We start from the raw sequence: 26,446 nt of genomic DNA on the forward strand, positions 1-26,446 counted from the left end.
GTCATCCCGGGGCCTTTTCAGCGCGGCCAGCTCCGTCTCCGCGAGCAGAAAGACCATCAACTCCAACTCCGACTCCTCATCCACAAAGTGACAGTGGTATCTTTTCAGCGGGAACGTACAGTCCAGACACTCGTGCCCGCCCAGATCGACCGCCAGCACGTCGCGGGCCTCGTGCCACTTGGCGTCCGAGACGACCACAACGCACCACTCGATTCCCGGTGGGGTCTGGCCGTCGAAGACGAGCTCGCGTATCGACACGTACTCGTATTCGAAAGGGACGTCCTCCTCGAAGTGTTGAATGATGGGGGTGGCTGCCATGATGTTTAGGTGCTTTTGTATAATATATGACTAGTTGCTACTTGTGAGTTGGGATAGCTGTTAGCCTCAGGTATGGGTGTCTTGGGGAATACGGGGGGGGGGGGTCTGGTCCGTTTTATATGTTGCGGATTTGGCTACAATGATACTGATGCGTACAGCTTGTTGTGGTTTCTTTGTGCTACTGCTTTCGGCATCAAAGCTGATTGCTAGCATTGTTCGGCAGGCTTTGTGGGAGGAATGATCCCCAGAGAATTACATTGTTGGCCAGAGTACAGGTGGTTGGTTGACACTTCAATGCACTTTATTGACGGATGGGCGGTCTTTGTCTATTCACGTCAAGGAAGCTGTTCTTTCGGCGTCTTTACGCCCCTTTACCCCCGTGCCTAAAGGTCGGACAGAAGGCTTATGTCTTGAAAACCAAGGGCTTTCCTGACCAACTGACCTTCCATCAATAAGCAACCAAAAGCATAACTCAACCCATACTTGAGGGTATTTCTGATTGTGCTGTACGTAGAATAGTTCTACTAAAGAGGGGGACGTTTATCACGTGACTGAAGATCCCCCGCAATCGGACCGACCGCAGATACATTGTAAATCCATCCTTCTCTCGCCATCGCCCTTTTGTCATCATCGATTAGATCCCCTTAACCGTCCTAAAATGAGTGCTACACGCAGCAGAACATGCTTGAGCTGTAATAGGACCTTCTCGAAAGCCGAGCACCTCACGCGACACTTGCGAAGTCACACTAATGACAGGCCCTACGAATGTCTGATCTGTGGCAGGTTGTATTCCAGGAGGTAGGCACCTGCTTTTCTACACCCCACAAAGTTGGTTCTATCGGAGTCTAATGTACTTGCCACAGCGACGTGTTACGTCGACACGAGAAGATTCATCAAGCAGCCTCGCCTCAGTCTCGAGAGCGTCCAGTAGCCGAATTGGCAATGTTGACGCCATTTTCTCAGCAGACATCCAACCCCTCAGATGCACCAACAGGCACCTACCTGGAACCAGAGCATCAGCTGCATCTCGTCAACTCCATCCAGCAGAGCGAGCCCAGCACCTCTTGGCTCCCAGGAGCGCTCCTCGATGTCGACGCGTTGGATTTCACCTTGACCTCGGCAATTTCGGAATGGGCGCAACTGCCTCCCATCCCGTCCATCCCGAGCTTGACTGACAACGGCCCCTTCCTTACCCCAACTTCGGTGCAGACTGCGGAATTGCCAGCTGACATTGTGAAGCGAAAATGGTTTACGCGTCTCAGTGTACCGGAAGACACACCGGCTCCCCAGAAAAGTTCCGGCACTCGGGGCAGGGAGGTTGGTCACGGAAACCTCGCGGCCGATGAAAACTATCGAGCAGGCCTCTCGCAGAGGCTCCAACCTCGCATGCACGATGAGGCCCTTCCTTCGGCTGAGCAGCTCAATCTCTTTGCCGACCAGTTCTTTACTCGCTTTCACCAACTTCTCCCGATCGTCCATGTGCCCTCGTTCAAGCCCACCACCGAGAACTCGTTACTGTTTATATCAATTTGTTCGGTTGGTAGCCTGTTTGTAGGGTCATCACACGCGGTCGCACAAGGGACTCGTCTATTTGAGAGGCTGAATAAAGCGATTCTGGCGTCCTGGGAGTCGGTTCTGGTTCGCAGCTGCTCCGATGGGCTGTCCATGGTCCAAGCAGCCATTATCGGCCAGACGTTTGCCATTCTCTCCGGCCGTCCCAAGGACCTTATCCTGGCGGGTGTTCTGCATGGCACGGTCATGGCCTGGGCGCGTGAGTCCGATAGAAACGCACTGCCGCTACCCGCCACCCCTCGAGATCTCGATCTCGATGACGCTCGCTTGGACGAGCAGTGGAGTCAATGGATTGATCGCGAGCAGCGATTGAGGGTCAAGATCGCCTTGAACATCCATGACGCAGAGCTTGCAAGCCTACTACACCATGAGCCCATCTGCAAGCATCGGCTCACGCATTACCCTCATTTGGCTTCGGATGCATTGTTCACGGCGCCGACAGCGGTGAGATGGGCCAGAGCTTACAAACTTACGGCGACCCCAACGAGCCCTCAAATGTCGACCACGTACCTCGACAACATTCTCCCAGGCGATTCTAGATTTGCAGCCTACGGACTACTTGAGAGCATCAGTGCCCACGTCAGTGAGGCTCGACGGTCGAATACACTCGATGACCAGGAAGTGGGGAGATTATCCCACATGCTCATGTGGTGGTGGGGGAGCAATAGCACCCAGTCCAGTGTACACGACAACGAGGACGACCCCTTTGCGTTGCAGATCCTGTGGCACTCCACCTACATGGCCATCTACGCCGACCTCGACCTGCTGGAACGAGCCAGCGGCCGCGATGGGGAGTCCGCTGCGCAAGCCAGCTACCCGCTTGTGCGTTCGTGGTCGAGCTCACTAGCCGCAAGTAAATGCTTGGTTCATGCATTCCTACTGCAGCGCTACGTGGAGCAAATGCGTGTCGCCGCTGAGCCGGCCATCCACATCCCTCGAGGTCTGTTTCACGCGGCCTTGTGTTGGTTCGCTTTTACTCGAATTGGAGGCCAGCAAGGCGTCGATGTTAAGGCGTTCGAGGCTCCGGAGGTCCAACTGTCAGACAATCATGCTACGCCGCCTGGAGCACTCGGGAAGGCAGGTAGGGACTGTATTCTGGCAGACGCCAATCAGGTGCACCGTTTGATCGATATGCTGAATCGAGGCGGACGATGGGGCATCTCATCGTCGTTCGCATCGGTATTGTGTGCCGCGATAGAGGGTCAACAAGGTGCATAGACCACTAATACTACGAAGGAGAAGGCCTCCCACCCAACGGGGGCTGATGGTCTCTTTGCTGTCCCCCCGCCTTGCTCGGAACGGCGTGGTGGGGACGCGGCGGGGTGGCCGGCGGGGTGCGCAGACAAGAACAAACCGAGGGAATGGCTTTTTCCCAGTGTTTACAACAAGAAATGGCAATAGTACAGGCCTCACGGTTCAAAGTAGCCGTTTTATTTGCCGAAGGCTCAGCCGGGTCGCGGGGTCTAGTCTCCTTCCCTGGGCTTTCTCCACGCCCAGCCCCCGCAATAGAGATATAGATGAAAGCTTATGTACCTTTGTTGCCGACCCAAAGTCCAAGATTCTAAATCACATTATCTACCGTCTTGTTTAGGTCGACATATAGTCTCAATATCTCAGCAAGTCACACTATGCCACTCTTCACCGAACATGCCTCCAGCTGGCGTGACCTGAGGGTCCTGCCGTCCTTGGCTCCCCCATTGCCTCGCTTGGCACCAGCATTCGTATCATCGACGGAGAGTGAGGTAGAACGATACGAGGTACTCATTGTCGGAGTAGGTTATTACTCTCCCCATATCAAACAATAGGGCGCAGCCTCGAAGAGTCGAGCAGACGATAATATACTAATTGTTGTGACAAACCGATAGGCCGGACCCGCCGGGCTGATGCTCCAACTACTCCTTGCAAGGTACGGATTGACTGACGAGTCTCTCCTATGCATCGACTCCAAGCCGAGCACGCTCAAATCCGGCCAGGCCGACGGGGTCCAGCCGCGCACATTGGAGGTATTCAAGACCCTGGGCATCTCCGAGGAGATCGAGCGAGAGGCATGCCAGATGTGGGAGTTCGCGTTCTGGAACCAGGCCGAGAATCCCGGCGGCAGCCAAACCCTCCAACGACAGACCGTCGTGCCCCAGGTGATCCCGCCGGCCCGGTTTCCTTACGAAGCCACCATCCATCAGGGCCGCATCGAGCGCATCATGGACCAGGACCTGCTGCGCTACTCGCGGCGCGGGGTGCTGCGCAACACCAAGCTCGTGTCGTTGCGAATCGATGAGCAAGGCGACGCGGAGTTCCCCGTGCGTGCGGAGATCGAGGTCGATGGCGCCCAGCGACGAACGCTTCGGACGAAGCATCTGGTCGGGGCGGACGGGGCGCATTCGGCGGTCCGCAGGGCCGTGGGTCTGCACCTCGAGGGCCAGTCGACCGACCACATCTGGGGCGTGGTGGATCTCGTGGTCGACACCGATTTCCCGGACATCCGTCGGCGTTGTGCGATTCACTCCCGGGCCGGTTCTGTTATGGTCATACCCCGCGAGCGTATCTGTACGGGTGAATATATCACTCGCATTTATGTGCAGGTTCCGGGACTGGTGGGTCCGGAGGGAAAGGTGGCTGACGCAGACCTTGGGGAGGGTGCAAGGGGGCGACGGGCGCAGGTCACGCTGGAAGGAATCCTGAAGCAGACCGAAGACGTGTTCCAGCCGTACTATATCCGGCCTAAGAGGGACGATGCGATCGACTGGTGGGCTGCGTACCAGATTGGGCAGAGAGTCTGTCCTGATTTCATTGTGAAGGATGCTACTGGGGTTGGTAGGGTGTTTATCGTTGGTGACGGTACGTCTGGATCGCATCTAGTGGAGGGCTTGAACTGACAAACATCAAGCTTGCCACACACGCAGCCCGAAGGTAAACTGACGCAATCAACCTCCTGCAATCATGAGACTGTACTAGTAACTAAACAACTGGATTATGCAGGCCGGCCAAGGCATGAATGTATCAATGATGGACTCCTACAACCTGGCATGGAAGCTCGCTTATCACGTCCACGGCCTCACCCCGTCTACATCAGGGAATGCGCTACTCGACACCTACCACATCGAGCGCCACGCCAACGCCCAACAGCTAATTGACTTCGACAGGAAGTTCGCCACCGGCTTTTCGGATAAAGTGGGCACGGCGGACTGCAAATCCGGCATCTCTCACGCCGAATTCGTTGACATGTTCAGCACCGGCTGTGAGTTTACCAGCGGCTGCGGGGTAGAGTATGTGGAGAACCTGGCCGTCGACAGAGCGCCTTCGACTGGCGCCCCGAGGCCCGTCGTCAGCGGCCACGACTACTTGTCTGGGATTCTCCGGCCTGGGCGCCGCTTGCTCAATGTCAAGATGAAGCGGTTCGCGGATGGAGCGCACCGGGATATCCATGACGGTAAGACGGCCTCTCCCTGTTCAGCTCTTGGGACAACCATCGCTGACTGCGTTTAGATTTGGCATCCACAGGGCGCTTCCGCATCCTGTCCCTCCTCTCCCTCGACCTGCTAGACCCGAACGGCGTATCCGCAAATGCGCTGAGGAACGTGACGAGCCTGATTCAACGATTTCCCCCGTCACTGCTCGAGCAAATTGTGGTATATCCCGAGTTGCCGGGTGCGATATCCTGGACCAATATTCCAGCGTGTGTGAAGGAGCACGCGGAGATGGCGTTCTATAGTGGCTATGCGGTGGACGATGCGTATGGGATCTATGGCGTGGATCCTGCGCAGGGTGCGCTCGTGGTGGTGCGGCCGGATGGGTACGTGGGCATGGTTGCGCAGTTGGGTGAGGTTGCTCGGGTTGAGAGGGAATTTGGGCGGGATTATGGTGCGAGTTGCTTAGGAGGGACTCGAGTCTTGATCGGTGATGTATATGGTATGTACTGGTGGATGGGACTAAGAATATGTCATCGAGTGACGTGGTGCCTTGTCGTCACAGCCTGCTTGTGGGGTGTTTGGCGACAAGGGGGAAAGAGACGCAGATCAGCGGATCAGAGCTATACCAATGTACTGTGTAGGTGCCTTTTAAGTTTACCATTGCACTGATCTTTGATTCATTATGCTTTGTGGCTCACTCGGCATTTTGTATAACTTTACAATAAACGAATATAACCCCTGTGTGTGTGTGGGTGGGTGGGTGGGTATCTCGCTCTCACTTCTGGCAGCTATATAGGCCGGGTGGGTGTAATCCCAGTGCATAGCCTTGCCTCCTGGCTGATCCGACAAGAACTTTTCTTCCAGAGCATCAAACAAGGCACAATAAGCAGCATTGTCAGCAACCAGGCTACACCTTCACAGAAATCCATCAAAGGCATCTACCCGTCGCGCCATCGACCAGAAGATCCCACCAGCACCCTCGATTACAACAAAAGCTGCTGTAGTTATCGAGAGTGCAGCCGTAAGTATCGACGGAGTTGCAACATTTACCCAGGGTGCATTTCCCAGATGCACACTGCGAGTATCAAGGTTATCCCGATGACGCTAGGATTTGGGGGGGACACCCAGGGTCTGGACCTACAGTGGTACCACACTTTCCACAATTCTTCGCATCGGTGTTCGTATCCGTGCAAGCTCCGCTGCATACTTGCTGCGATTGCGAGGTTTTGAGAGGACCACAGACATAACACGGGCCCTGTCCGGTTAACGCGGGGAACACGCAGGTGGACGACGGGGTCTGGTAGTTCTTGTAACACCAGTCTGTGCACTTCGCTAGGTTGGTCACGGATGTCTGTGGCGTTGACCAGACGGGGGAGGCTGGAGATGTTAGTCTCCTCTGTGGAGCGGAGTGTATGCCTGGGTGCTATCGTACATAGCGCCAGTAGCGCGAGGATTGTGGGCTTGACCATGTTCAACTGAGACGGATTTGAAGCAATAGTTGGGAGGGCTATGCTATCTGTTCTTTCTAAAGCCGATTATAGGACGACGAGGACATTTATGTTTAGCAGAGATTCTTGCCATGACGTCCTTGATTAAGAGTAGCTTTGATGGTGAGGATGATGTTTATGCTGCTTTGATGCGTTGCAATCCCGGACTTGTGATCTAGACTACGCGCGAAGTATCCGCTGACAGATGTTTCCTTGGTACAAACAACAGACAAATGCCGGGAGGATTTGGGTCGTTTGTGGGGAGGGGCCGGTGCGGGAACTTAGGGCATCTACGGTTGGCGATTAAGTTTGAGAATAATACTCTCAAGCTCTACTGGCCGTTGAAAGCTGATTGTTGAAGGAAGTGGAGATAGGCTTTCTAAGAATTTTTGCCTCGATAGATGAATATTTCCCAATGGTTTCAAGCTGGTCTGTAATGGCTTTGCAAGTCGTCAAGTAGTCCAATGCTGATCATGTTGCAAATTGACTGTGAGATCCCGCCATAAACCTCGCGTGGGGATCTCAAAAGTTGCATTGTGATACGGCAGTATCCGAGATTGAATACACGGTGAACAGCGTGGCGCAGTGCATTGTACCAGCATTGCGGTCGGCCGCCTCGAAGTCTAGACCCGACGGCGCAGAAGTGGACTCTCGAGCTCAACACCATGACAGCCCAGCAGTATCAGAATGATGACGGTTCGATTTCACCTTAAGGATGTGCCCGATTTCTGGATGTCTTGCTATTACTTTCTCAGCCACAGACATGCAGTGGAGGTCGCTATGGAAACATGCTACTCAGATCGATCGGATCGATCGGATCGATCAGTGCTGGTCGATCTCGATCCCACGAAGTGGGCCGGGCCTCTCAAGCTTGCACTGCTTAATTTCACCGCAAACGGCCCGGACCCACCCCCGATAACCTTATTTAGTACCAGATCAATTCTGCGCCCACTGCAGATACATACAAGGAATAAAGATTGACGGCCAGATCTTTCTCACGTGGCTAGACCATAAACAAATCTTGGGTCGGGCTTGAATCAATGCCAGAGGACAATTGAAAGTCTAGACACAAAGTTCAGTCTTCCCTGGGCCCCGAGCGCACTCCCCACCGGTACGTCAGATGATACCCAGTGACATTTCATACTTTGCCTTATCGTGCATGGTAGTCCCTTCGGCATGATCATCTGTACCTCTGTTTCAGTATGGAGTCACTTGATGTTGAATTCAATGATGTGGATTCTGCGCATCATAGAGATATCGGACAGCCAATGAAATGCAGCTTCAGGGGGCAAAGTAATAACGGTAGACTCTCCGAACCCTCGATCACACAATGATTCCATGTTATTTATGCTGGGACTTCAATCGTGGCGTGTGGGATTCCGCAATATAAAAGTGTATAGATGCAGAGCCGACCCTGGGCCTGGTTGCAACCCTAGATGGTGCCATCTTCGAAGATTCAGATTCCGCTCCAAGACACTATTCAAAGAAATACTACCACACAAGATGAAGATCTCGCTTTCAATGACTTCTCTTTTTCTTTCCCTTGTCCTCTTATCCGACATCGCCCTTGCCAAAATCGTCACAGGAACTGCGTCGGATGGGGCGATTAGCTGGGTTAAATATGTCCCCGACGAGACTCCTGCTCCCGACAGTGCCGCCTAGGGAGGGAGAAGTCAAACTTGGTCAGATGCGAAATGATTTGACATCTGATTTGACGTGGTATGTGATGGGACCCCATATGCTGTGCGGCCGCGGTCTAAGTTATGTTCAAGCTCAGCTCACCTAGACTGCACTCTGTTCCAGATCGATACGAGCATAGCAAACACGGATTCATGGCATTTGAAAGCCGATTAGATGAGATTGAGAGTGGAGACACCTGGTAGATGGACCCGTCTTGAATTCTGCAGCATTGTCTGGTGTCGAGCCCGGAGGATGCTCATCAACCCATAACCCATCCGATATACCGGGCATCAAATTTGACTCTTGCAAACTTTCATCTTCTTCCGAGCGGTGGTGTAGTGTCGGTAGTCTTAACTGTTCTCATGGCAACAGTGGTTTGGGGCTTGCTCGCGACAGTCCAAGCTGGTGTCGGGATTAGTAGCATCTTTCCAGTCTACCATACCATTTTTTCCATATATCCAAGATAGGGTGTATTTCAAACCAGATAGTGACCTTATTAGTTTCAAGGCCCAGTACCCACAGATATCACGCGACCCGCAACAATCAGGATCTTGATAGCTTCAACATCAAGGTGACCTTTTGCATAAACAACTAAGCATGGATCCCCAACTTTCTTCATCCTATGTAATACAATGATTCGAAGTGCACCTTCCAATAATACAATGTGGCCATCTGAATTGCAACTCATATTCTTATCGATTCCAGGGTTACAGCATTAGCAGCAAGTTTGTCAGACTCCCCGATCGCATTCGGGAAGCCGATCTCTTATGCTGTTTCCGAGCTCCGGGTGTCAGGTGAGTATTGAGTGGTGAGCATAATAGCGATTACTCCATCTACCTCGTTCGTTACCTTGACCCCCGGGCCCGAAAGACGGATAATGATTATTTGAGCGCGAGTCATGACGCGGTCCCGTCACAAAGGGCTTATCTTATCAGCATACCCGGGGCCCGGGGCCGGCTTGCTCGCCCGGAACCGGCCCCGCAACCACCACCAACCAGGTAGTTAGTCACTCCCCGCAACCGGCACGGATGGCCGCATTTGGGCCTGCCTGGCTGAAACTTCCACCATCCCTTTTCGCTCCCGACGTCTCAGCCCACGCATCAATTACTAGTAAAATAATTCACCGCCACCACCTCCCCCAACTGCACCTCCTGCACCCATTGATCCCAATCGTACCGCACCCGCGGCCAGCGTCCCACCTTCTGCCCTTCCGAGGACGCGTACTTCTCGACGTCGAAACCGGCCGGCTGCTCGTACAGGAAGAAGACGTAGCGATGCGGTGCGCTACCGGGCGGGGGGCCGGGCCCGATGTAGTTCGCCACGAAGGGGGCGGTGACCTCGAAGCCGTAGGTTGCCCCGTCCGTGGGCGACGTTGTCGTCGTTGTCGTAGGGACAGGACGGAGACCGGGTTGGAACCAGTGCAGGATCGGGCCTAGGAAGCTGAATGCCGGGAAGGGGGCGTCCAGGTCTAGGTTGACGACCATGTACGTGCGGTTGGGGTCGGGGACGGGGAAGGTGAGGTCGGGGGCGGAGCGGGCGTCTGTTTCCCGTTTTGTTAGTTTGGATTCTCGATTGCGCAGACAATGCGTGGTCGAAGAATGTGGGAGCTCGAGACAGACCTGCTCGGGGGATGTATTGGCCCGGTTGGATGTTGCGGTGGGCGCCCAGAGTCAGACCTAGGGTTTTGGATGGGTTCTGATTGAGGAGGGAGAGTGCACTCTCGATGGTCTTGCTGCCGAGCATCTTGGCTGATTGAATGTCTGATCTGTTTCTGGGATGTGGAGGGAAAAGAGAGGAAGAAAGAAACGAAGTGTATGCATCCCTTGCGGAATTTGAGCGAACTGGGGAGTGGCATGGCCGGGACCGGAGATAATGGGCGGTGATAGGGGGCTATCACCGGCCTTATCGCTCTCGTTGATAGTGAAGACTTGGACCGGACTATGGCTTCCTTGGGCCCTGGAAGCAACTAATCAATTTTTGGAATTGGGTAGCTATGGACTATATCTGTTCAAGTTACGGCCCGTGAGAATAGTTCAAAGTTCATTGACAAAGCTGACTCGAAATGCTTGTGTGAGCTGTTGCCTCGATACCAGCGGCAGATATCTGGGGGTTGTATGACATTGGCACTGCATTACACTACCTAGTTGAAAAAGAAGCCTCTTAGCGCGACTAGATGCAAAATAGGGATAAACCTATCCCTAGAGTAATAGAAATATATGAGGTAGGTCTATCGTGCGAACCCATCAGTCTGCCATCTTTGATCACTACGGAACCAAGTCCGTTTTGTAAATTTGATAATGCTGGTCGAGACGAGCCAGAGTATTCAACAAAATTATAGGATTCAAGTGAGAATCCACTATCCGCGACATACTTTCAGACGAGTGAGACCGTGGAATACGGGCCAGGGACTTAATGTGATAGAGAAGAAAACCCTATCCGATATTCAAGCTGGTCCCGGCTGCTTCCCATTATCAAATTTGCACACCACAAAGATGGGCAGCGGCCGGGCAGAATAAGTAATACTTCTTGCACGAGTCACGGTTACAGCCTAGAAGGGGCGATTGCCGTTTAGCTTATACCATGTAGAAACAATACAACGACCATCTCACCTTCAAATCCTTACAGTTTTCGACCCCTATCTCCCACAAGACACCACTAGCAGTTGCCTGGCTTCCAATGTCACAGCAATAGCATGGATCAGCAGCGGTAACGGCATCAATCGCCGTGAGTAGACCCAAAGCAATCTCGACACGCACATTAGATTCGTGAGCGTAGAGCGACTTTGAGTGTCGGAGTTACAGTATAGTTCAGGTCAAGTTTGGGGTTGTCAGAGGGACCTAAGCATACACTCAAGGAGACCGCCTGGGTCGATCGGTGGTGTGCTGCCTTTATAACTGTCACACTGGAGTGTGAACTCGATCCTGAACTTCCGGCATCACTAGATAGCCAGCCATTGAATGATCCGGTCCAAAGAATCATTTTTGGTCGGATATAGTCAGGAGCCCCATAAGTGGAAAATTATGGCTTATGTGGAATCGGGAGCCTCTAGCTTTGGCGTCGGGGTTACGAGCCCGTACCCGTACCGGTGTTTGAAGGGCAACCCTAAGGGCCTGTGTCTGTTTAAGGATGATTTCTGACTCCAGTGCACGGGTACAATTGCTGGGAGCCAGGATTTAGAATGGATAGATTGGCCCATGGGGTGAGCGAGTGAGCATGATTGTTGATATGCTTGGCGGTCCTGCGGCCTCACCCAGGCTGCCGCGCGCCGGTGGCCATATCTAGTTCCTTCGAGATAGCCTGACGTAGCCAGAATCCAAGCATCTTCCACCTCACTCTGCATTGAACACACTAGCATACTCACCGGACGGGGCAGGATATACAAAATTTTATCTCGATAGAACTGGTATGATGTGTGCCACGCTAGCCTGTATCCGAGTACTACTGTACTGTGCAATACATACAATCAATGATGGGAATATACGGGTAAAATAGTTAGTTCCGATGGGCAGGGATAACTTCTCAAAGTGGCTAGTATCATGGCCCCTGAACTAGTGGCGGGGAATTAAATCAGGTGTCTGACTTTCACCAACTCACGGGGGTATGTTATAAATTGCTTCTTCCTATCCACCCCACCAACTTGACACTACTTAATAACTCGCAGCTACTACTTCCGATCACCCCCACCCCCCCCCCCCACTCCAAACATTGACCTCGAAGATCAATATGCCTCTCTTGTCATTGCCACCTGAGCTCTTCCACCAGATTATTTCTACACTATCAAACGGTGATATCAAATCGCTGCGCTTGACGTGCCGCCTTCTCTGCGACGTTGCTCGCCTCCGTCTCTCTCGCGTCTTCCTTTCTGCAAACCCGCTGAATATCCGAGGATTTTGTGCGGTCGCAGAACATCCATTATTTCGCCAGCAGGTAACGGAGATAGTGTGGGATGATGCTCTTCTGATCGACGATCCAACGCCAGAACCTGACCCGTATGACATTGACGCAGTTATCGGCTCGGACGACGAGGAAGAGGAGAACAACAACTGCCCGAAGTGGTTTGTCGCAAGATGTAAGAATAATCTCGATGAGCTGTCAGTGCGGATGGACCGAAATGAAGATGGATGGTACAACGTGGAGCGTGCAGCTCAGCGAGACGCGCGGCCATCTCTGTGGACCTGTTGGCAGTATTATCAGAACCTCCTCGCGCAACAAGCCGAAGTCTTGATTCATCAGAGTGACGTGGAGGCTTTGGTTTATGGCCTTCGAAGGTTTCCTGCTCTAGAGAGAATCACTATCACCCCTGCCGCCCACGGTTGGTTGTATCAGCCACTCTACGAGACGCCGATGATCCGGGCATTCCCCAACGGCTTTAACTACCCAATCCCGCGTGGGTGGCCGACAGCGGCGGAAGGAGACCCTATACCAGAGGCTGAAGACTGGGGCACTTTATCGGAGAAAGCCAAAGAGCAGTGGCGGGGAGTCCGGCTTGTTCTGCGTGCATTGGCTCAGCATCCTGATCATCGCGTGGTCGAGCTGATCCTGGATGTTAATCAGCTGGATACGGGGCTCAATTGCACCATCTTCCACCAGCCGTGCGAGGAGGTCGAGAACCTGGTGGCCCTGCTGCGACGCCCCGGATTCCGCCGCCTGGACCTTCCCCTAATTGTCCGTGGCCAGGAATATGAGGAGTGGCCCGCCTTCCGCAACGGAAACCTGCGCCGCGCCTTGGGTGAGGCATCGAGCTTGGAACATCTCAGTCTCTATACGACAATCGAGGTCGACTCAGTGACTAATCTAAGGTGGCAGGGGCAACAATGGATAGAGCCCGAGCAGAGATCATCTCGCTTTCATTTCACCTCTCTTCAAACTATCTTCCCAGTGGCAAGCTGGTCGGGATTGTAAACTTTGAAGCTATCTCGGTTCATTGTGATCCAGGACGACTTGATGACTCTCTTGGAGCAACTACCGGCCCTCCGAGAGATTGAACTGAGCTTCTTGGGATTTCTAGATAACGGGGGCAATTACAGAGATCTTTTGGATGAGATTCGCGCGAGGTTTCGGTGGTCGGAAAGAGACCCAGAGTTGAGACCCAGTTTGATAGTTGCAATTGCACCATGGCCCCCTCAGCCGGGCCTGGGAATTTGGCTCGATGAAGAGGTGTACTCCTTTCTTTACGACCATGGCCGGAACCCCTTCTCTATCTTTCGCGACGCTCCGAACCAAGTACCCCAGGGAACTGGGACTCTTCGGGATTCCTTTGAGCCAGGCCATGAGCGCCCCTACTTTGGTTCATGCAAGTTCCTGAGTACCGCGGGAATCGAAAATCGTTGCAATACTCGAGTGTTTAGAGAGCTATATGGTTGGATAATTATGTAAGAGGTGAAAACTGGAATGATTACCGGGATAGCTACGAAACACAAGCGTACCATTTCTTTGGGGGGCTAGAACACAAGACGCATCCAGAGGTCAAATATTGCTGAAGTGGAAGAACCCGACAGAAAATATGCATTGCATCGAGATAATACCCAGAGGTCCCAAGTGGCATTCGGAATAGAGAATAGGACGCAGTATCTCTCTGAGCAAAGTACCAGGGCGATTCTTCCAGCGTGTATTCCCATTGGCGCGTAAAGTACCTGACACCGACGACCGCGGTTAGTTGCCCCACGCAAAGACAGTACTACCCTAAGAAAGAGGACCATATCATTAACATCACAAGATTATATTAGGTGTCATGACCTTGGAAGCTCCTTAGATTACCTAAGCGCAATATTACACTCACGTGGAATACATCTTCAGTCAAAGAATATGCTATTTCGAAGAACAGAGTCGATTACTTAGTAGAATAGATCTAAAATGTGCATTCTATTTAGCCCAGCCAAGCAAGCCCTAAGCTTTTGAGGAAGTTCTGCCATATGCTTGAGGGCTTCCCGCCCAGAGACCTTAAGTTGACGACCGTCTCCAGATCAGCGAACAGCAGTCCTCGCTCTTGATCCCGTGCCAGGAGATGCGCAGTCTTCAGCACATTCTTGATCTGCCGACCGTTGAGTTCCAACTCCGCTAGGCTGTCCAGCTGCGCCTCCGTAATATCGGCGGTGGCGCGAAGGAACTGCGCCCAGATCTGCCGCCGAGACACAGCATCGAGGTCCGGGTATTGGAGTGAAATATGAATACGAGAGTCGAAGGCCGGGTCGATGTTCTCCGCGCGATTACTCGTCAGGAATAGAATACCCTGTTGACACGTCAGCGTTGCTCCTCCCCAGACTTTGGGTTGATGCATACATACCTCGTAGTACTCCATTTTTCGCAAGAAGATCGAGACCAGTTCATTTCGGGCCAGATCGGATACCGTGCGGGCCTCGAGGAAGACATCGGCTTCGTCAATCAGAAGCACTGCGTTCCAACGAGGCACGAGCTCGAGGACCTCCTCTAGCTTTGCTTCCACGTTAGCCACAGTTGTCCCGAGGTCCCCGGCCCCCAGCACGTATAACGGGACTTTCATAACCTCCGCGATACTTTCCGCTGTCAGCGTCTTACCAACGCCCGGCGGGCCGCTTAGAAGCAGAATCACACCCTGGCCCTTGCCGTGGACCACGTCGTCAAACGAGTCATGTGACTGGGCTTTTGCAACGGCGAGGATTAACTTCTTCAGATCCTGTTGCCCGCGGGGGAGGACCAAGGAGTCAAAGGCATCCTTGCTCCAGACAATATCCTCAACCTCATCGACCACAAACGCCCGCCACTCCTTCTTCCGCAACGAGAAACCGCGCACCCACGGGGTGGCCAGCAGCCGATGCTCGTCGGTCATGGCCGTCGCGATTTCCGTGACCTCGGTCTCCCATCCATTCATATGGCTGTTGTGGTGCTTCTTATATCCAGCGGGGTCAATCATCACGCGCCCGTGGTCCCGCACGTGCTTGTAATGCGAGCCATCGTATGATTCCCACGTCTTTCCGCGTGCAATCAGCCGCCGCCTAACGCTTTCTGCATCCCGGTGGTTTGCCAGAGGGAAGATCTGCAGCGCGTCGAGGGCCATCGTGCCCTTGAAAGGGCAGATATTAACCACCTCGTGCTCGTAGTGGTACTTTTCCCCGTCATAATCGACGTACCGTGTCTTTACTTCGATGAAGCTGTCCTTGCCGTGCGTGTACGAGTCTACGCACTCGTACGCCCGAGGGGTGCCGCTACCCACGCTGAAGAGAACCGTCTGCGGAATGAAGACCGTCCATAGGAGGTCGTGGGTAATGACGCCGTTCTTGAGTAGGTCCGCCCGGCGGGTGAGAATATCGCCAATCTCGTTATCCAGAATCTGATGCAACAGGTCGAGGTAGGAGCGGATTGTCGGGTTCTGCGTTTCCTCCCGCGTCTGGCAGAATGGTTGCCACCGACGTACGAACGGCACGTACGGGTACTCGAATGTGAGAGTCTCCAGAGTCATGGTGATGCCGGCGTAACCCGCGAACGCTGGCGTCAGAGCCTGCCTGATCTCCTCGCTCTGCAAGGTGAAGGATCGGGCCTGCCAGCGGGCGTCCTCACCCTTGGTCCATCGGACAATCACCGGGGACTTCACGGGTTCCAGGCTTTCGACGGGCTCGGTCAGGTCTTTCGGAATCTGCTTCGTCCACGGCTTGTCGGGACTTAACCGGAAGAGGTTGAGAACATCGCTGGGAGCGGAGCCTTGTGTCGAAGGCGCAGATAGGTTCTCTTCTGTCGTTAAATGTTATTCGACTTTTTCTTCTCCGTGCACGATAGGATAGTTTGCCTACCTCCCAGCTCCGTTAGATTCAACAAGACTTCATCACCATTGTCCACGGGAGACGCGGAATCCCAGAGCGCGGCCATAGTGATGTGTGCTTTATGGCGGCAAGCTCGGAGACGAAAGAATATCGAGATGGAAGAAATCAGTTGAACGGGTCTCCTAGCTGTTAAATATTTTCTTGCAGCCTCGTGGAAAGCTTTGGGTCATTGAATTGCAAGACCCGATTATCCTCACCTTCAGCTCGAACGTAGCTCTGTGTTTGATCCGTGCGAGCCCCAGTAAACCACTGTGTCCCCACTTATCGGGGAACGTCCTCGTCTTAGTTCAGCCAAAAGGGGCTAAGTCTTGCCTGTGGCTGACGCGCAAGTTACTTGTCGACTGTATCCGGCTTTCTGAAAAGCATCGATATGGCCAAATTCACTTTTGGCTCATAAGTAGTTCACAGGTTCTGAGAACTATAACAACAATAAAATGTAATGTGTGGGAACAGGGGTGATTTGGTTAGCTTCCCACCCAATTGATCTGGAGTCAAAGATGAGAGCGTAACATTTCACCAGGTTCTCGCTATTAGATGGCAAACCATATTGCTAGACATGAAATACTTACTATGGTCGAGCCTCAAACTGACCAAACGTCATCTCATGCCGAGAGTAATACCGAAGGGCTGGGTCAGCCTGCCGGGCTGGCGGCCCGACCCCACGCTTGGTGAGTCACGGCGATCACTGCGCCTCAATGGAGCCCTAACTACCAGGGCCATTTTCAGCCAGCCTCATTGCAGACCGTCAAACCACCGATCTCGCGCATGCGCCACGAAGACCGCCAGTCCGAGTCATTTGGGCCAATCCCAGTGGTCAGTTACGGGTATTGGATTGATTTGTCCCGAAAAAGGTCCATATGGGCTTCGGACTAATGCCTCAGGCCACGAACCTTTTGGATGATGGTTGCCTCGGCAATAGCCTTCGCTTAGAGTAAGAGATTCAAGACTTTTTTTGAAGCCCTTTGAAAGTCTAGACTCCCGGCAAATTAGCACGGAGTTTACTTCCGTTGCCCTGCAGCACTGCCACAATCGTTCCACCGTTTGTCCGGGCTCGATTGAACGCCCCGCATTCGCTTCCATTGTCCTATCACTGATGTGGCGGAGAACAAAAGAAAGGGATTGGTCGATCAGCCACCCAGACCACTCCAAATTCTTTTCTTTCCAATTGATAGCTATCAAGTAGCTGACGGGCAACTGAAATAGGCAGCTATTCGAAACAGGTTGACTCGCTTGCGGCCTGCATGCATGTCGACTTCGGCTAGAAGACATACCTCCGCAGGAGGATGGTTTGTGGATGAGATCGATAGACGGGGTGGATCCATGCACAATAGCCGAATGCACAGGTTATTACACGAGGGTGAGGCTGCCCTGATATCTAACCTCATCATGGTAGTCATGATATGAGAAATACTACTAGTTAATCTCATCAGGAGGCCATCTCGATATCCCCGACATATACAAACTCTACCGCCAGTTTCCCCATCTGCTTATTGGCCTCCTTACCCCAACTGGAGGTGAAGACCGCGGGATAATAATTCTCGTCGAACAACGGGGTAACAATCAGAGTTTCACGAGGTGCAAAGTACCGCCCATCATATCCCCCAAGATGATCGTTTCTCCCGTCGCGGTTCGATGACCATTCAATGTTTCTCCCAATCTCTTGAGATGACAGTAGATGGCATCCACGCTGGGCGAGATCCCGTGTTCCTCGGCGCCCCGCGCGCGTTGCACGTTGAGTCGCGCATCCTTGTCGCTGATCCAAAATTCGTTATCTGAGATATCCCAAATGCCCAAGCCCAGAGATCCACTTGGTCTTGCTCGTTGGGGTCTTTTCCGACCGATAGCGTTTCTGTTGTCGGTTGCGCTCGTTCGATTTCAGATGGTGGCGAGACCAAAAGTGCAGGCCCGGTTATAGCATCAACTACCACAGCCTCGGGCAACACATTCCGCTTGTGAATCTCATGTGTTCTCCCACTGGCTGTTTGCTGATTCCTTCTGCAGCCTCCCACGTGGCGGCTTCCGATGTCGCACCAGGGAAGGCATTTGGTTAATCGCTCGCCAAGGACCAAATCCCCAACTTACACAGTAGATTGATTTTGTTCCTTGAAGATTATCGGGCAGGGTGATGGCCAGCTTGTATCCATTCATGTTTACTGCGCTGCTGGTCAAATATCGAGCGTAGCGATCACCCCGGTCAGAAAGTCGTTTCTGTGACTTGTCTTGCATTGGTGCCGCCATAGCCCCAGGGTTGTTTGTAATGCGATTGTTTAAGTCACTATGCTCCCTTGCCACATTGAAAAGCAGCTGCCAGTCTTTTTACTTTGTACACTTTCGAGGTATACCGGTACCACGGTATATCGTATTGTAATTTGAAATGTTGCGGAAAAGACCCACGCTCTGGACCGATTCTATTTACCACCTAGCCCTAAATGGAGTAGTCTGTGTTACCTATGCCCCAGGGCACCAGGAGGCATTAAGCAGCATTAGTAAGAAAGCGACATTGTAGGAAACGCAAGAATTTGCTTGCCGAAAGAGATTGATTACTCAGAGTGAATAGAATATAGGAGCATATAACAGCATTTTGACACAGACGTAATCCAAGATATGAGGTTTTCCGTGTCCCTAGCAGAGCTGAATAGGCCAACAGCCGCACAGAAATAGCAACGATATCTGAGCTGTGTGGGATGACCCTAGTAGGTTTGCAAGATGAATCCCTGAAAACAAATTTCCGAAGAAAAGAAATGAAGAATTAATTGACAAGTGTTTCGAGGTTGCTAGTGGCAGATGAGCCTGCGAATCGGTCGTGATGATTCAAGTGAGGGAAAAGACAATGACCCGGCCGCGTTTCACAAGCCCATACACCTGCTTCACCTAATCCAGGACAGTAACAGTGTCGGACAATGCGGTGCAGTTAATCGGAATATTGATTGGGGGATATTGACCACCCGGGGTGAAGGCCAGACTACTGTAGTTGTATGTGGGGCTCAGCATCATGATCTGCCCGACAGTGGTCCCGAAGTGGTCGGCAAGATCCTTGTACACACCCCAGCTGAAGGAGTAGGGTTGAAGGATACACTGGCTGGGGTCGCACTGGGGCACCTTGAGGAACTGGCCGACGTCCAGGAGGGCTGTGGGCGAGGTCGGGTTGACCAGAGTTTCGTTTGAAGGCCCATCGACATGCCTGAGGGACTCGACGGTGATATTGAGACGTCGCGCGATGACTTCGTAGGTGTCGCCCCGCACCGTGTAGTAGAGACGTGGTCCGCCATAGATACACGTGCGGGTGGCGGTGGTGTTGGACAGCAGGCAGCTGGTGTTGTCCGGCTCGCACACCTCGGCTGGGATTAGGAAGGACTCGCCCACGTTGGGGATGATGGTCACGTCCGCCATGAGGTTCTGCCGGCCAATGTCGCACACGCCGCGGTTGGTGGCGCGGGCGACATCGAAGACGGTTGTGCCGTCGACGGTGATATCGTACCAGTACGTAGTCGTGTTGAGCGCGGTGGTGTTGCAGGTGCTACTGGCGGCTGTGACCAGCGGAGCCAGAAGAAGAGCCCAGAGAGAGTGGACAAAGGAAGGCATTTCTGAATGATGCATCCAAGCAAAACAGACAAGGGAATGAAAAAAAGCTCGAAGCTGGATAATGAAAGAAAGACTGGATGTGCTCTGCTTGAAGGTAGCACTGCGAGCAGACAGACCACGCTTTTATACTCTGCTGCTGAGCTAGGACTGGGGCTTTTCGTGTCGAACACCCATGCAATAATGCCTTCCTGTGAGACAATGTCCGAGCAGTTCCAAAGGTCAAACGGCGAGTCCGGTGCCTGAGCTAGCTGCAACCTCAAATTGCCCTTCAGTCGAACGTTATCGAGTCGTCCGATCTGATGACCGACCAACGCTAAGGTAAACTACTGTACCTTAGCCAGAACGCGTGAATGCCCCTTTTATCTGTGGAAATTGGCGTCTTCGCAGAAAGCGGCGTCAAAGCGGTTTAAACCATTTCGTTCAATGTACAACTGTCTCTGTTCCCCGAGTTGAATCAATGAATTGCAACATTGGTGATGAAGACCGAAGCCGCTTTGGGCCTCAAACAGGTATGTCGATTGTGAGCCCATTATCCCGATCAGCATTCAATGTGTTCACTCATATTTGTGATTTTAAATATCAAGAGATCACGTTCTGCCTGTCGAGTTCTGTGTGGTAGTGCGACGCCGCTAGCGATTAATGCCTCACACCATAACCCGGAAACACAATACAGCAGCCAATATCAGCAATTCAACTGTTAGTTGATAACTGGCCGGACGCCGCGGATGCTGTATCCCCGACCCGAGGCTATTTTGCTTTTGCATCGTGTCCGATATCGAGGTATTCGTCCCAAATGGGAAAACCTGTCCGCTGCAACCGTGCAGCTAGTGGGAATTAGTATCTGGACTTCCCAACTCGCGTCTGCAGTCGTCATCACCTCGAGCTAATTTCTCGAAGGTCCGAGCGCAGGACAAGAGAAAACAAGCTTTGTACGAGATCTATAATTATTAGCCCCTTCGCCAGCATTTTGGCCAAGCAGCAAAGTCGACATCCACTGATCATCCTGCCAAGATTTCCGGGTTGAGTTCTTCAGGGTTTGCCTCACCAAGCACCGACTTATTCCAAGTGACACAATAAGCTCAGATATCTGGCAGATCTTAATGACTGTACATGTCATATCTAGAGCCCTTGTATGTGGGGTTGTGCCGACCCGATTTCCTGCGGAGAAGAAACTTACCCTAATTTGGTGTGGGTTTGCGAGGTCTGCTTCGGACATGCAGCTTCCCCACACAAAGGCCGCATACTATCGGTCTTACACTTGACTACATGAAAGCTTGAGATGGTATATCTCCCAACGAGGTCTACTTGTTTGCAAACTGGGCAGCATGTCGACTCCGCAGGAGAAGACTGGGTTGTTGTTTGGTTTGCCGTTGAGAACCGGGATTCTCAACCATGACCATGTCGAATTTTCCGCATGAAAAGGCACACACAAGCAGGGGAAAAAGAAAAAAAAAAATACAGAGAGAGCTTTCGCTTCCCAGCCTTTTCCTAGCAACTAGATAGCCCCAGGCATTGGATGTTGTTCTCTGCACTCCTTTAAACCTTCCTTTTGCGCTTTGACCCGTTTTTCTCCTTGGCATTGGGCTTCTCTTGAGCTGCTTCCTGCGCCTTGGTCCGCATTTTCTGCTTCGCTTTGCGCTTCTTTAGAGCTTTCTTCTGTGCTTCGGTCCTGTTTTTCTTCTTAGCATTGGGCTTCTCTTGAGCTTCTTCCTGCGCCTTGGTCCGCATTTCCTGCTTCGCTTTGCGCTTCTTTAGAGCTTTCTTCTGTGCTTTGGTCCTGTTTTTCTTCTTGGCATTGAGCTTCTTTTGAGTTTCTTCCTGGGTCCTGGGCTGAACTTCCTCTGCTGTGCGCTTTTTTTGAGCTTCCCTCTGTCTTGTATCCCAGGCGCTCTTACCAAATTCAATCTTGTTTTTTTGATAAATTCTCAAGGAATTGTCCCTGCTTGATCTTATTGTCAGAGCAGACCCATCTTTATCAATCGAGTCAGGTCTCAATTGGCAACGCTTGCTAGCTCCGTTTTCTTGTCGCAAGGTTCTGTTAATCACTATAAAAAGAATACAGGCCGAACTTAAGACTGTAAATCTGACTAATATGACGAGTAATAAAGACCACAGAATAGGTGAAGAAAGGCTCTCCGGGGACACCTATATAGTTTGTAAGCATCAATGCGACAAAACAATATCTTCTGCCAAACCTTTGATCTTTCGCTCGCCTCAGTGGTCCTCTTACTAAGGATACGCTGTTCTGATTGGGTAATCAGATCTTCTATACGTAGCTTGTCTCCGGAATTTCCAACGGGCCTCCATCTTCTAGAGGTATATGTCGTTCCGAATTGCTCAGTCCATTTGAAAGTTTCGTCATTAGGCCATATTTCGTATGGGCATTTCTCACCGCCCAGAACAGTAGGATGAATATTTATGATCTTTTGGACCGCGCAATGACCAAGAAGTCCTCGAATTATTGGCTCTTCTATCAATTGATAGTTTGAAAGACCAGTGGGATGTAATCGTTGAGGTGGTGGAGATGAAAGCAGTATGACTTTCTCGAATCTAGCGATGTGCCAAGCAAAAATTGCCGAAGCACCATGAATATACCGACTCCATTGATTCTTTGATTTTTTTGTCCTCAGACATTCTGGATTTTTCTTATCCATCAAAGGGCCCATGGCTGTAGTTAGCGTTTGCAGGTTTCTTTTCTCGGCCCATGCTTGGGCATTGTCGAACGGTATGCCACTCCAAAGAACTTGACCATTGGTGATCCATTTTGACTGGAATTGTTCAAATATTCGTACTGCCTCTGGGACAGTCACATACTGGCTGAAGACCTTAGTAAGTGGGACACCAGGAGCTTGTTGGCCAGAAAGCCATTGAGAAATATCGTCAAAATCCATCGTTCTGCTCAGGTAGTTCAGTGGCTGATACGTTTAGTATGGACATTATAAAATTGTCGAAAAACCCAAAAAAACTGAATCAGCCCTTTCTCTGGAAGGGAACTGTGTGACAATAAATATAAGATGTCATTGATGCGGGGTAATGTTGACGGACTGGATCTAGGCTCGTATCATTATTGGATTACTATCTATTTTGGCTAGATCGAAGAGACTGCATGATTCTTGGTGGGATTATAGGCCCTCTATTCATGCCCAGTCAATGCCTAAACTACGTTCGAATTAAGACGCAGTTTCAAAACAGATCAGTTGTGAAGTATATGTAGCAATGCGGTCAAATCTCACAATGGAGGAGCATCGGGTCCCGGTTGTACGGTACTTGAGCGAGAAGAGTGCCTCTTGGACGCAAGTACCAGTACAGTGAGAAGGTGCAGAGAATGTGTTACTTTTGGTAGTCTGGAACGAGGCTTAATTACTATGCTAACCCATGGAACCGAGCCCAAATATGATCAACACCCGCGAAAAAGTTGAATGACGCACTAGAACATCCCTCAGCTCTCAAACAAAGAAGTATAATGGCAGTGATAAATCCATTTTCATCATTCATTTTGCTCGGCCCAGTTCCTTCCAAAGTCCTCACTTTACCTCATGTGGTCACGGACTTCTTCATCATCGCGATCAGCAAGTCACGTGAGAATTGTGGAACGGAATCAAGGAGAGTGTCTTGGAAGATGGCATCAGCTGCTTCATCTTTCCGTCTCAACAGAGATAGGTTACGCAAAGTGATGTCCACGGCAAGGTCCCTCAGACCTCTGTCACTTTTAGGCGTTGAATTGTAGATTTCCATGACTGACTGCGGGAACGAAACTGCGTCCAGTCTTTGAGCCATTTCATATTCAACCTTTTTCTGGGCGAGGGCTTTCAATCCATTGATGATGAGTTGGTCCGCGAGGGAGTACATAAGTATATAGAATGAGAGAGGGTCAAGCATAGGAGTAGTATTTCCAGCATCGATTGTATCAGGATATTGACCTGAGGTCCCCGGAGTCTCCTGCATTGTAGATGTAACCACTTCACTATGAGGAACTTGGCGACTCGAGGTTGTGAGGCTCAATTCATTGCCATGTTAGTATGCAATCGCTTGCTTCACCAAAGTCGGGTCTTCTTGCATCTCGACGGAATTTGTGGTAGCTTTCTATTGCATTTCCCGAGTCAGACAGATGTCTATAAATGGCAGGCCACTCTGGCTGCTTACGATGAAATCTCCATCTATGGCACCGGAGAAGAATCCTGACTGCGCTCAAACTATATATTTATGCGCAGGGAAGGACTCTTCACCGTACAAAATGGTGAAGTCACTATATTTCGGGTTGAGACGCATGCTGATCTCCGATCAGTTGATATGTAAATGCTATTTGCGGAAGAGAGATGATGGATCAATTGCTTGGCAACCTAATGCACGTACTTTGCTAGAGTATTCTTAAGTTCTTGGAGGGGAATCGGGGTTTCAATTTTGTTGTTGAAAGGTCTTTCGAGTACCTTATGCGCGGCCCAGGAAGATGTTTTGTGTACTAGTCTTTTTATTGGTATTTTGATAGTCGAGTTGTGTTGATGCTCTGTTTAAAGTTATGGTCGAGAATAAAAAGATGTGTGATACTGACCCCATCAGAAACTATATATAGCTCATTAATTGAATATCTAGAATAAATTAATGACATCATACTTACATCGCCTCTTGTTAACATCTGGTTTTATCATTATAGCCAGGTACGAATACTCCCTTGCTGGTGGCCCTCTTGCCACACATTATTATTTGGAAGTGCGGATCCTCGTATAAAAATATCTTGAAGGTTGTTAGGCAGATTGTGGTAAGGGTGCCAGAATAGGATCGCACTGCTCTAAGCTTCTCTAACTGATCCGTAAAGTATTTTGGCGTCTTTGAACAGCTATGAACATTTCTGAGTGTGCCCTATTGAATAAGGTAAACTTAAACAAAGTCCACCTTTGAAGCTTTCTGGTGTCCGTGGTAGTCATCAATGCAATCCGATGATTTCAAAAATACGAGCTACACGGGCAGTCATCTGACCTAATCTGTACTAATGATTCTAATTGGTTAGTTCTTCCATAAGCTAGAAAATTCGACTCTATACCAGCGAGCATAGAAGTATGAGCTATTTCTGATTGGAAACTCAAGCATAATTGAAGATTGGGTTTTGCGACATCGAGATACGGATGTTAAATAATACCTAGAATACGAGTCAACATGTCGATGGAGATATTATGATTTTTTTGCTAACCAAGGCTACCTTCGGTCCCGAGTTGAATATGATGCTCGCAAAAAATATTATGCTTGCCCGCAGCAGATTATTGTCCTGTAAACTCTCTTTCTCTTAAGAATGTAAGTCCTGCAAAGTCATTAATTTAATGAAAGATCACGATTAAAGCGTAGGACAAATGAGTGCTGAGGTTCATAGTTTTAAGAAGCAGAGTGTCGAAATAAATCGAGCTATAGCACAGAATACGAAGAGTTGAGTTGTTAGATATAATACAGAAGGCTAGAAGTGCAACAGTAGATATGTCGGACCCTGTTCATACGAGCGATATGATCGAGAAAAGGCAGTCGGACGGTCAAACCAGTCGTAAGACTAGGATAGTCGTAAGACTGGACGGGTCGTGAGACTGATATTCGTAAAAATGGGATAGTCGCAAGACTGGACGGGTCGTAAGACTAATATAGTTGTAAGACTGGGATACTCGAAATACTGGACGGATTGTAAGATAATTCTTGTAAGACGGGCACAGTCGAAGGAGCAGCTGCCGTCGCCTGTCCCAGGCCTAAGACTCGAGAAGTCGTCAGAACGTAGTTCGACGATTGCTGAAGTTCCACGCTACCTTCATCATGAACAAAGAAAAATCACCTAGGTATTTGGATATTACTAACATGCTGAAGAACCCAAGGCAGGTTTCGCAATTCTCTCGTGCATTCATAAGTCTCTATTGAGTCCTATGGAAACCACAAGTGTAAATCGAGTGATGCATTACACCCGCTTTTTCGGACAGTGGTTTTGCACAATCTCGAATACAAAAAGTACATCAACTTCCACGACTAATTTTGTTGTCGCTATTCTGTGTCTCGATACAGATAGCTAGAACTTACAAAAATTATGTAGGTTGTGGTCCAAGCTCCCAGCTTGTAAAGACATATACTAACCTTAATACGCTAGACAGTTTGTCTGTCACTCCGACGATTAGGAGGACAAGAACAGGCGCGTATATCCGTGAGCTAGAGCAGCCATAATCATATAGCCATTATGATTTGTCGGTACTGATCAGAGAGCGGAACCAGTAGTCATTAAGCGAGGTAATATCTACTGTCTGCAGGATTTCACAGTCTAGTCTCTTTATATTCTGTGTGGGACTGTCTAGAGCCTGAACACAGGGCTGCGCTTGGTTTTAAGCCTTCGGGATTGATCCGAGCAGATAGCTGGTCCTATTTATCAGGCATTCGCTGTTGTGTCCACTTCTCTGCGTTGTTAATATATACTGCTGGAATTCTTATATGTCTCTTCTTGTGCAAGCCTTTAAAGCCTCGATCCGGAGCAGTAGACAAAATTTTAAGACGAGCATCTTCTCTGGCTATTAACTATCGACTGGCTCTCTGCGAACCAATCTTTATTTGCATCTTGACTATATCTGAGGCATCGATACTATGACCTCAG

The 26,446-nt window shown here is 50.8% G+C and overlaps 8 protein-coding genes across 8 annotated transcripts; 3 read left to right on the forward strand and 5 right to left on the reverse strand.

Annotated features, from left to right (window-relative positions):
* The first annotated feature begins 961 nt into the window (after positions 1-961).
* On the forward strand, positions 962-3,493 carry BO66DRAFT_42019 (uncharacterized protein). The gene is made up of 2 exons (XM_025649855.1): positions 962-1,116; positions 1,182-3,493. The coding sequence occupies exons 1-2, from the start codon at positions 977-979 to the stop codon at positions 3,106-3,108; spliced, it is 2,067 nt and encodes a 688-aa protein (XP_025505702.1). The 5' UTR covers positions 962-976; the 3' UTR covers positions 3,109-3,493.
* Positions 3,494-3,518: 25 nt separating this feature from the next.
* Positions 3,519-8,901, forward strand: BO66DRAFT_469980 (phenol monooxygenase; the record flags this gene model as incomplete). Its single annotated transcript, XM_025652756.1, has 7 exons — positions 3,519-3,662; positions 3,756-4,725; positions 4,775-4,797; positions 4,867-5,317; positions 5,374-5,796; positions 8,370-8,503; positions 8,588-8,901. 6 exons carry the CDS (start codon positions 3,519-3,521, stop codon positions 8,444-8,446), a joined length of 2,088 nt encoding a protein of 695 aa, XP_025505703.1. The 3' UTR covers positions 8,447-8,503; positions 8,588-8,901.
* Positions 8,902-9,564: 663 nt separating this feature from the next.
* Positions 9,565-10,207, reverse strand: BO66DRAFT_469981 (YbhB/YbcL family Raf kinase inhibitor-like protein; the record flags this gene model as incomplete). The annotated part of the gene is made up of 2 exons (XM_025652757.1): positions 9,565-10,004; positions 10,084-10,207. The coding sequence occupies 2 exons, from the start codon at positions 10,205-10,207 to the stop codon at positions 9,565-9,567; spliced, it is 564 nt and encodes a 187-aa protein (XP_025505704.1).
* A 1,959-nt stretch (positions 10,208-12,166) lies between these two features.
* Positions 12,167-13,840, forward strand: BO66DRAFT_370399 (uncharacterized protein; the record flags this gene model as incomplete). Its single annotated transcript, XM_025645412.1, has 2 exons — positions 12,167-13,342; positions 13,400-13,840. The coding sequence occupies exons 1-2, from the start codon at positions 12,188-12,190 to the stop codon at positions 13,838-13,840; spliced, it is 1,596 nt and encodes a 531-aa protein (XP_025505705.1). The 5' UTR covers positions 12,167-12,187.
* A 479-nt stretch (positions 13,841-14,319) lies between these two features.
* Positions 14,320-16,303, reverse strand: BO66DRAFT_447559 (ATP-binding protein; the record flags this gene model as incomplete). The annotated part of the gene is made up of 3 exons (XM_025651708.1): positions 14,320-14,693; positions 14,748-16,168; positions 16,228-16,303. The coding sequence occupies 3 exons, from the start codon at positions 16,301-16,303 to the stop codon at positions 14,331-14,333; spliced, it is 1,860 nt and encodes a 619-aa protein (XP_025505706.1). The 3' UTR covers positions 14,320-14,330.
* Positions 16,304-19,128: 2,825 nt separating this feature from the next.
* Positions 19,129-19,839, reverse strand: BO66DRAFT_318522 (LysM peptidoglycan-binding domain-containing protein; the record flags this gene model as incomplete). The annotated part of the gene is made up of 1 exon (XM_025643607.1): positions 19,129-19,839. One exon carries the CDS (start codon positions 19,837-19,839, stop codon positions 19,129-19,131), a length of 711 nt encoding a protein of 236 aa, XP_025505707.1.
* A 2,294-nt stretch (positions 19,840-22,133) lies between these two features.
* Positions 22,134-22,703, reverse strand: BO66DRAFT_284234 (uncharacterized protein; the record flags this gene model as incomplete). Its single annotated transcript, XM_025643104.1, has 1 exon — positions 22,134-22,703. A coding segment is annotated over one exon (570 nt), but the record flags the coding sequence as incomplete, so codon positions are not given.
* Positions 22,704-23,373: 670 nt separating this feature from the next.
* BO66DRAFT_318571 (uncharacterized protein) lies at positions 23,374-23,718 on the reverse strand (the record flags this gene model as incomplete). Its single annotated transcript, XM_025643608.1, has 1 exon — positions 23,374-23,718. One exon carries the CDS (start codon positions 23,716-23,718, stop codon positions 23,374-23,376), a length of 345 nt encoding a protein of 114 aa, XP_025505709.1.
* Between the last annotated feature and the right edge of the window lie 2,728 nt (positions 23,719-26,446).

This window comes from Aspergillus aculeatinus (assembly GCF_003184765.1).
Source record: "Aspergillus aculeatinus CBS 121060 unplaced genomic scaffold BO66scaffold_14, whole genome shotgun sequence".
Taxonomy (NCBI): domain Eukaryota; kingdom Fungi; phylum Ascomycota; class Eurotiomycetes; order Eurotiales; family Aspergillaceae; genus Aspergillus; species Aspergillus aculeatinus.